General features: G+C 36.4%; 1 protein-coding gene across 1 annotated transcript; it reads right to left on the minus strand.

The window, feature by feature from the left end:
• Positions 1-7503: 7503 nt before the first annotated feature.
• LOC124228170 (olfactory receptor 8S1-like) lies at positions 7504-8439 on the minus strand. The gene has a single exon (XM_046642503.1). The coding sequence runs from the start codon at positions 8437-8439 to the stop codon at positions 7504-7506; it is 936 nt and encodes a 311-aa protein (XP_046498459.1).
• Positions 8440-11279: the final 2840 nt, after the last annotated feature.

The raw sequence follows: 11279 nt of genomic DNA on the forward strand, positions 1-11279 counted from the left end.
CCTCTTTTATATTATGGTATTATATTATCTTCCTCTTTTATATTATGCTATTGTATTATCTTTCCTCTTTCTCTTGTAGGCTATTTGCCTGAGTCTTTATAATCTTTCTCTCAATCACTGTCCTTCACGTGACATCAGAACACTGATTCTACCCAACACTCATGTGGATTGATATCAATAAGTCAGCTGGATCCCAGGCTCTCTTTCATTCTAAGGAAGCATGGCCCCTGGAATTGTAGCTTGTGTCCCAACCTATGTCCAAGAATGCAAGACAGAAATATTCCATTATTCATGGAGGTTGCATTCTGTCTTTCACTGAGATTTACAATGCTCACTGAGTTTTCTGTTTGTTTTGTTTGATTTTTGAGAGCAATGGAGAATGGACTTCACTTTGGGGGCATGAATGACAAGGAGAGTAAGAAAAGCCATGATCATGACCAATTGGAATGAGGTGAGTTTGTTAAAGAAGCTTCAGAAAGGTTAACTTAGCATTACATCCTGGAATTCTTACTTACCTTGTGCCTTTTTTCACTTAATGACAATTAATCAGATAACTGTGAAATTTGGAATCATGTAATCACAAGCAACATGAAAGCAAATTTGTAATTTTATAGGTAGATAAGAAATACTGTAGGAGACTTAAAACAATGGGCTTACAACCAGAAAAGCATAACAGTCTTAAACACTCATTGATTACCTGAGAGCTGAAAGGCGACAGCCAAAGTCCACTCAGGACCACCATAAATGAGACCAGAACTGAATTTTTAGTCTAGGGTAAATAACCTTCACTCCACAAGACAAAGCACTCGGACCCCGGTACAGAGGAGATCAGGGTCATACAAAGGGAATTGAGAAGAGGAAACTTTCCTTAGCAGAGAAAGAAGAGAGAAAATTGAAGTTTCTCGAGTGGCAGAGTCTTCTTGTGTTTCTCTCACTGGAGGACAGGCCAACCACAGATGCAGACAACAGATGTGCCCTCTTAGTGTGTGTGTGTGTATATGTGTGTCTGTGTGTGTTTGTAATAAGCAGATATTTATATCAATAAATGGAATCCTTTGAAATTTATTTCAGATTTCTCTTAAGACACGAGTTAAGGGCATGGGTTCTATATTCAGATAGACTTGGATTTAAATTCCACTTCCATTATTGATTTTGTGTCCATGGGCAAGTTTATTTAACCCAACTTAACCTCATTTTTGCCATCCACTTGCAAAGGATGTCTATACTTACCTTATATATTGTTGTCTGCAATAAGGAGATAGTGAAATAATGTATTTCATCCAGACCTGGAACAACCTAAGAGTCCCAACAATGGCTGACATGATTATTCACCTATCCACAAAAACATTATGTTTTAATCTTAGGATAACTGGGTAAGCTCAAAGATAAAACACATAATTTGTACACATAAAAATTTAACAATTATGTTAAATATAAAAAACAACATTCTTAGAGGGAATTTCATAGCAATAAATGCCTACATTAAGAAACAAGAAAGATCTCAAATAAACAATCTAACTTTACATCTCAAGAAACTAGAAAAAGAGGAACAAAAGATTCCTAAAGAGTAGAAGGAAGGAAATAAAGATCAGAGAAGAAATAAGTGAAATGGAGACTAAAAAGACGATAGAAGAGATCAAGGAAACCAAGAGCTATATTTTTGTAAATATAAACTAGATTCTTCTTTAGCCAGACTCACCAAGAAGAAAGGGGAGTAAAATAAATAAAATCAGATATGAAAGAGGAGACGTTACAACTGATACCTCCAAAATATGAAGAACCACAAGAGACTACTATAACAATTACACAACAACAAAATGGACAACCTAGAAGAAATGAATAAGTTCCTACAAAAATATAACCTGCCAAGACTGAATCATGAAGAAATAGAAAATCTGCACAGACCTATTACTAGTAAGGAGATTGAATGAATAATTGAAAATCTCCCAACAAATAAAGCCTGAAGATAGATGACTTTACTGGCAAATTCTGCCAAACATTTAAGAATTAATGCTAATCTTTCTCAAAATCTTCTGAAAAATATAAGAGGAGGGAACACTTCCAAATATATTTTATGAGGGCATCATCATCCTGATACCAAAGCCCATAAGGGCACTACAATAAAAGATAATTACAGACCAAAATCCGTGACAAACACATATGCAAAAATCCTCAACATAATGTTCGCAAACAGAAGTCAACAGCACACTGAAAGTATCATACATCATAACCAAGTGATATTTATTCCAGGGATGCAAGGTTGGTTTAACATCCACAAATCAATCAATGTGATACACCATATTAACAAAATGAGGGATAAAAACCATATGATCATCTCAGTGGATGCAGAAAAGGCATTTGACAAAATTCAACAAATTCATGATAAAAATTCTTAACAAAGTGAGTATGGAGGGAGTGCACCTTAACATAATAAAGGCTATATAAGACAAGCCATAGCTAACATCATACTCAATGGTGAAAATTGGAAAATTTTTCCTCTAAGATCTGGAACAAGATGAGGATGCCCACACTCACCACTTTTATTCAACATAGTATTTTGGAAGTCCTAACCAGAACAATTAATCAAGAAAAAGAAATAAAAGGCATTCACGTTGGAAAGGAAGAAGTAAAATTGTCACTACTTGCAGAGGACATGATCTTATATGTAGACAACCCTAAAGATGTCGCATAAAAACTGTTAAAACTAATAAACGAATTCAGTAAAGTGGCAGCATACAAAATCAATATACAAAAATCAATCACTTTTCCAAACACTAATAAAAATTGTCAGAAAGAGAAATTAAGAAAACAATCTTATTTACCATTGCATCAACAAGAATAAAATACATACGAATAAATTTAACCAAGGAAGTGAAAGACCTGTACACCAAAAACTATAAAACATTGAGGAAGGAAATAGAAGACACGAATAAATGGAAATTTATTCTGTGCTCATTGGTTGGAAGAATTAATAGTGTTAAAATGTCCAAACTACCTAACGCCATCTACTCATTCAATGCAACTCCTATCAAAATTCCAATGGCATTTTTCACAGAAATAAAACAAATAATCCTAAAACTTTCTTGGAAGTACAAAAGACCCTGAATGGCCAAAGCCATCATGAGAAAGAAAAACAAAGTTGGAGACATCACACTTCCTGATTTCAAACTATATCACAAAGCTATTGTAATCAAAACAATATGAAAACTGACACATAAATCAATGGAATAGCAGAGAGACCGCAGAAATAAACCCTTGCATCTATAGTCAATTAATTTACCACAAAAAAGCTAGCATAAACAATGGGGAAAGGATAGTTTCATCAATAAATGGTGTTGGGAAAACTAGACACATGCAAAAGAATAAAACAGGACCAATATTTTACACCAGACACAAAAATCAACTCAAAATGGATTAAAGACTTGAATGAAAGTCTGAAACCATAAAATTTCTAGAAGGAAATGAGGGCTAACCTCTTTGACATTAGTCTTGGCATGATTTTTTAATTTGACGTGAAAAGAAAAGGCAACAAAAACAAAATAAACAACTGGAACTATATCAAACTAAAAAGCTTCTGTATGGCAAAGGAAATGATCAACAAAATGAAAAAGCAACCTATGGCATGTGAAAAAATATTTTCAAATCACATATCTCATAACTGGTTAATATGCAAGAAAACAAAAAGAACTCATAAACCTCAATGGAAAAAAACCAAACTATTCAACTATAAAATGGGAAGAGGATCTGAATTGACATTTTCCAAAGAAGACATAAAAAGTACTAAGTACTTGAAAAGGTACTCAACATCACTAATCATCAGGGAAATGTAAATCAAAACCACAATGAGATGTCACCCCACACCTATTAGAAATGCTATTATCAAAAAGACAAGAAATACCAAGAGTTGGCAAGATGTGGAGAAATGGGAATTATTGTGCACTGTTGATGTGAATGTAAACTGGTGCACCACTGTGGAAAACTGTATGGAGGTTCCTCAAAAAATTAGAAGAGAGCTACCATATGATCCAGCAATTCCACTTCTGGGTGTTTATCTGAAGGAAAAAAAAATCACTATCTGTAAAGATATATGCACCTCATGTTCATTGCAGCATTATTCATGATAGCCAAGACATGGAAACAACCTAAGTGTCCATCAATGGATGAAAGAATAAAGAAAATCTGTCTATATATCCATCTATATATCTATATAAAGAAATTTATATATATATAAAGAAAATGTTGTGTATATACACAATGGAATATTATTCAGCCAAAAAAAAAGATGGAAATCCTGCCATTTGTGACAACATGAATGGAACTTGAAGGCAATGTGCTAAGTGAAATAAGTCAGACATTAAGTGACATAAGTCAGAAATAAGACAGAGAACGCAAATACTGTACATTCTCACCTATATGTGGAATCTAAGAAACAAACTGAGATCCTAGATACAAAAACAGATTGGTAGCTGCCAGAGGCAGGTTTGGGGAGTAGGGAAAATGGGTTTAGATGGTTAAAGGTACAAACTTCCAATTAGAAAATAAATAGGCCCTGGGTATGTAATGTATGACATGGTGACTATAGTTAACAATACTGTATTGTGTATTTGAAAGTTGCTAAGAGATTAGACCTTAAAAGTTCTTATCACAAGAAAAAAAATTATAACTACTGGAGGTGATGGATGTTAACTAAACCTACTGTGGTTATCATTTTGCAATATATACATATACCAAACCATTGTGTTGTACATCTAAAACTAATACATTGTTATATGCCAATTATATCTTAATTTTAGAAAAGGAAAGTAACACTTTCTCCCTCTAAATATATATTTTTAAAAATTTAGTAATTCTGTTTAACAGAAAAAAATCATAAAGCACAGTCACTCCAATAAAATGAAAATTGGCAAACCCCAAGACAGATCAGGTTTAGTGTATTTATCATGTCATTCAAATTGATAAGAAAATCATTAACTACCATATAATGGGGTGAGTAAATTAAATGAAGAAAATATTTCCAGAAGAATGAATGTAATTAGTAAATATACATAGACAATGTTTCATTGGCATGATAACCAAATAAATATAAACTTATAAAAATTCGTATCATTTCTTGCTTTTCAAACTAGTACAGTATTTTCTTAGAAGGTAATGGTATACATTCAGGGGAGAAACAGACATTTGCATCATTTCTGGCATCAGAGTGACCCTCTCAATGTTTTTGGAAAGCAATCTATCAGTGTTTGACAAGAGATTCATCAATATTCTTACGCATAAACCCAGTAATAACAGTTCAGGAATGATTCTAAATGTCAAAACAATGTTCTGTATGAAGTAGTTTCATACAATGTTATCTATAATGGTGAAAGTCTAACTCAAATTCTGTTCTAAACAATGTGAGGCAGTTAAATCTGAAAGTTCAACAATTAAACATGCCTAATAGCAGTAAACTTTAAACAAAGCTCGGCAAACTTTGGGTAAGATGCTTAACAGAACTTTAAAATAACTAAAACAAATGTTTGCAATACACTTGCATTAACATGGAAAAATTCTTATGTTATAATATTCAATAGGTAAATCTGGATATCCTATGGTGCATATTGTATGATTGTTACTAGGCATAAAAATGCAGAATACTATAAAAAACATTGATTTGGACTTTTTCTGCTGTGCTGAAATTGATAACAGAGATCACAGAGAGAGTGGTGTATATTTTAAACAAAGTTGGCAATCACTGGGGCCAGATACTTTTTCTCTGAACTTACCAAGATGTGTCAGTACAAATCTGCCATCATCAACCACCACACTACACTCATTTCCCAATCTATGTAAGAAATCTTGGGAGAGGAGAGAGGAATGAAGGAGTCTACAATGTCTTCATCCTGTGGGAAAGTGCAATTTTATTTTATCACAAAATTCTTCATATATTCCTTCTTCTCATTGAGCCAGAGAGATGACTGAAAGTACAGTAGAATGAAAACTCTTTCCTCTATTTGTATACTTTGAATAAAAACTTTTTCATTGTAAAATGAAGAAGCACATTAGTATTTCAGATCAAATTATTATGTTTTAAAACAGTGAAAAATAAATGAAATGCAACTTCAAATAATTTGATGTATACATTCGAAGCTCACTGGCAACAGAGTAGAATCTCACTATACGGAAATGAATATATGGTAGCTGCTATGATTGGCAAGATTTTAGACCAAAAAGTATAAACAAATGTGAATAAAAGCAGCCTAAAGACAACCAAGTTCCTAAAAACACATTTAATATATCGAGTAACAATGTCTGCTTGCTGATAAGCACTTTTTAGAATCTAATCTGTAGAAGAAAATGCCTTTGGAGCAAATGGCTAAGAATTCTTGAAATTATCCAAGTATGCAAAGGAGAACTACATAACAAGATATTAGATGGAATGAAATGTGTCTATGCAAAATTTGTATTATGACTGAAAGAATGTATCATGATAGAAATTTGTCATTAGAAAAGAAGGAATTTAACGTTTCCTTTTGAGTAAATTGTTATTGATAAAGTGACAGCTAGTGAGATGTTGGGAAAGTTTTGCAGAGAGTAGAGAACAGAACAGGATGAAAAGGAGCTGAGTGCACAAAGGGAAGGTAGAGATCATCTATGTTGTTCAGTTTTTAAATTCTGCCCAGAAGCCACAGTGTTTTCCCATCTTTTAAAAAGCTCTTGTAGATCCCTTTCATCCTAGGTCTCATCTCTGAGATTTATTGTGGAGTTCTGAGGAGAAAGACTGCCCTTCAGCTGCAGAACCAGGCAGGCATTGGTCCAGTGACCATCTTGAACCAAACCATAGCTTCGGGCAGCCAGCAGTTCTGCACTGTACTGGTAAATCTGGTTTTCCTTCTTCCATCTTTCCAAGAGTCTTTTCCTCTTCAGGAATGTGTGCCCCAGGTAGAGTCTGGAAAAAGGAAAGAGCAGAACTCCTCTGCAGCTTGAGATGTGGAATTCTCAACGGTCCAATGCTGGCAAGAAACAGCAGAGTCTGATCTGCTGTCCTGATATGGAAACTCACTGTCTTCAGAACCCTTAGCTCCTTTTCCCTATATCCAAGGGCCATTTTAGTTGATGTTCTTTCTTCTTCTCCTGCATGATCCCCAGTCTATGATTCTTTATACTCAATTACCTGTATAATCTCTTAATAGTGAGGTTATAACCTTCAGTGATTATCTAAATCAAAAATAATGATTCAAGAGGTAAATATTTCACCTATTAAGAAGACTAAGTGATTACTTGAGGAGTACTTTTATGACCACATTTTCTGGGCTGAAATAGCTATTTAACCTGTTGTTTTCCCTTGATTTGGACTAAATTAACACCTCTCTCATATCTATGTGTTCATTTTTTATGCACTGTTAATTTACCTCCCAGCATCTGACATCGTGTAGCCCTTGGAAGTTTTTCTTAATGTCAACTCTCATAATGTCTGGCTTCATATCATATTACCTTGATTCTCTGTTACCTTCTAATTTTATTTTTTCACCCGGAACATTGCAAATACTTTCCCAATGTTCTTCTCACAGCTGCCTTCACCTGTTTGTTCTTCAGACTGTAGATGAGAGGATTCAGCATGGGAGTGACCACACTGTACTGCACAGAGAAGATCAATTCCAGGGAGGATCCTGAGGTGGGCATGAGATAGCGGAGAAAAGCAGATCCATAGAAGAAGCTCACTGCAGTGAGGTGGGAGGAGCAGGTGGAGAAGGCCTTGCTTCTACCTGAGGTGGAGCTGATGCTCAGGATGGTAGAGACAATGCAGGCGTAGGAAGAGATGATTGGAAGGAAGGTCCCAAGCCCATGCAGCAGGCTGGAGCAAAATAGGGCAATGAGATTGTTGGAGACATCAGAGCAGGACAGAGGGAAGAGAGAGGGTACCTCACAACTGTAATGGTTGATGGTATATTTCTCACAGAAGTCCAGGTTGGCAGCTAGGAAGATGTTGATAAAAGCATTCAAAACACCCAAGCTCCATGAGCTGCACACAAGCTGCACACACAGCTGTTTCCTCATCATCTGTCCATAGAGCAGAGGGTGGCAGATGGCAGCATAGCGGTCATAGGCCATCACTGAGAGTAGGCCGACTTCAGTCCCTGCACTGATAAGCACAAAGAAGCCTTGTGCCAGACAGCCGCTCACTGAGATGGTTTTTATCTCAGATAGGAGGTCCTTCAGCATCTTGGGCACGGTGACTGAAGAAAAACAAAGATCCAGGAAAGAGAGGTGACTCAGGAAGAAGTACATGGGTGTGTGGAGGTGGGAATCAGCCCTGATCACCAGCATCATTGTCAGGTTCCCCATTATGGTCAGGAGGTAAATATCCAGGAACAACACAAAGAGCACAGACTGGATGTGGGGGTCGGCAGACAGCCCGAGGAGGAGGAATTGAGTGATGGTGCTGTGGTTTCCCAAGGCCATTTACAAAGGCTACTCCCTAAAAATTAAACAAAAAAATAATGGCAGTGAAGTTTCTTCTGTTCTCCAATCAGTTTTCACATTGCATTGATTCTCTTTTGTTATCACTATTAATCAGCAATTAAATTTTTATCTTCTACACTAGGCCAACTTTTATGTCAGTCACTTGAAGTATAATGGAAAACAAGGCATGGTCTCTCTCATTTTAAAGGTCACACTTCAATGAGATACATATATGAAGATAGGCAATTAGACATCATTGTGATGGGTGAAATGGGAGTTCTAAAGGTGATTATTGGAAGTCAAGAATGAATTAATATTGAGGTACTTAAGCAAAGATTTTAAGAGAATGTAAGCTTTCTCTAGAGAGACATGCAGATTGAGAGAACAGCACACTCAAAGATAAAGAAGTAGGAAATGGGATAGTTATTTTTTAGCTAGACCCTAGAGTGTGAATTGGCAGCACAGTGCAGTCAGTCACAGGTGGGCACGAGGCTAGGTTCAAATCCCAGCTGCACCACTAATTACCTAGGAGACCTTGTTCAAGTGGCTTAACTGTTCTATACCTCAGTTTTCTTGTCTGTAAAATGAGGTGATAATAGTACCAGTCTCATAAGATTTTTGCAAGAATAAAATATATAAAGTATTTAGAAAAATGCCTATAGAAAAAGATCACATTATTATTGTGATTATTTTCATCGCTATTATTCCTTTGGGTTACAATGTGGGCAGAAGTCAGATAAAAAATAAATCTTCTTGCAGGGCAATGTACTATCAGGAGTTAAAGCTTTTGCTGTGACAATTACTTCATTTTTTTCCTAAAGGAAGTGTAAGAAAATCACACAGACATCACTAAGGAAGCTGTAGTTTGGCATTTTGAAATCACTTTGGAGTTGTTCCCTTCCAAAGTTAAACCATTTAACAATTGTTGAGGGCAATTTCACTCAGGAGGGGAAGGCATATCACTGTTCTGGAAAGGAAGAGCAGCCATAAATGAGACGGGAAGATTTAGGGACTCTAGGTGTACCTTTGGCACTTACCCTTACATTATTTTCTGGGGTGGATGCATATCTTGGTTGGGCAAAGAAGAAAGCAAAGTATGTGAGTGGAAATTTTTCAGGTGCCCAGAGGTGCAGCCAGGATAGAAGACTCTCTCCAGAACAATCCACTCTGGACAATTGCCCCAGACAGGGTAGAACAGGGATAGTGTAAGAAAAGAGGATCAGGGACTTATCCTTTCAGTCCTGCGACAGCTCTTGCTTGACAGGGCCCCTATCTTAAGTTGAAATCCTCAGCTGCTGCTGACCCCTGCCTCAAAGGAAATAGATCTCATCTTTCTTTCTCCAGGCTAGAGAGGCTGCTTGAAACATTCAGTCCTGTATATACCTCAGTTGTGTACATCTCTGATCTTGATCCTTAAGTGTCCAAATCCCAAGTTTCTTTCTCATGCCCAGATTATGTTCTTGTCCTTAGATTCTACTTTTTTTCTAAGAATCTATAGCTAGTTTATAACATCAGGGAGTCTAGTTAAATAATGTTACCCATAGTTCCAACTCTGGCCTGACAGCCTAGATCCTGTCCTTTAGGTATATTCTGGGATTCATTGTGGTGCCCCAGCTTGATTCCTGGTTTTGGCTAATCTTCAGCTACTTGGTACCTGATAATGGAAGGTCCAGCCCAGACTTAACTACCCAGCAGGGGTGACTCCTGAGCCCTTACTTATCAATGCATCATCTACCATCTCAGCCTCAAAGCCCTTCCCATAACCCAAATCCTGATTACCTGTAAATTCTGTCCAACAAGACAATCTGATTCCCAAGAAGCCTGCAGGACTGTGAGTTAAATCCAGCTTTTAAGAAGATGAATGAACTGAAAAAGGTAGTTTTCTGCGTCCTGAAACATGGTTAAGCTCATGTAATCCTGATGTTAATTAAATGTACTTGATTCTGCAATAATAATAATATGAAGTAGCCACAGGACAGTTGCCTCTGTCAAATGATCTCAGATGTCTTCACCCAGGCAGCTCTTCACTTGGGTTTCTACATGATTGTTGATAACATATCTCAGCCACTCATAGGATTATCTGGTCTAATGAATCCTCAGAATAGCTGTGTTTAAACAGCCTGAGCATTAACTCCCTAGCTTAGAACCTCATGGGAATGACAACTCTGCTGTTCCCAGCAGTCAAAATTTGAAGTCAATCTTGTAGTCAAGAACTTTAGCAAATGTACTAAAAAATGTCAGCAAGTTTAAATTCATGGTGCTTGCTTAAATATGGCCTTTGGAACTACTGGTTTGATGTAATGACTATGAAGCATTACACGCGAACCTTTGTTAGTCTAGAGGGAGTCGATCGGAGATAGATTGGGTCAAGAGTATTTGACCGGCCCTCATGAAGCAATGGGAATTTACCTGGATGTGAGTTAGTGACTCCCTAAGGTGATTATCAAATGGGCAAAGAAAAAAAAAATCAAAGAACTTGATCACTTTTCTAAAGGACTTGACTCCCTTTGTGTGATGCATCTGTGTAGATCCAGCCTAAACAATGGTTCTGTTAAAGTTTGAGTGCTCACAGATTGAGATGTCATGTGGGGACTCATTTGCTTAAGTTTTCATGGTCTTGATGTAAAACACATTTCCATTTACTTATTAAAATGAATTATAAGATTATTAATAAAAGCAGTTTTAGGAAAAAAAAGTAATCCTTAACATTTATCAAGAAGGCAAACAAATAAAATTCCAAGAAATGTTGTTTACAGGTACATACTTGCAACTAGCAGATAAATAACTCCTGGAGACATAATACACAGTACAGTGAATGTAGACAACAGAACTATATCATA

The sequence above is a fragment of the Equus quagga genome, chromosome 1 (assembly GCF_021613505.1).
Source record: "Equus quagga isolate Etosha38 chromosome 1, UCLA_HA_Equagga_1.0, whole genome shotgun sequence".
In the NCBI taxonomy this organism is placed as follows: Eukaryota; Metazoa; Chordata; class Mammalia; order Perissodactyla; family Equidae; genus Equus; species Equus quagga.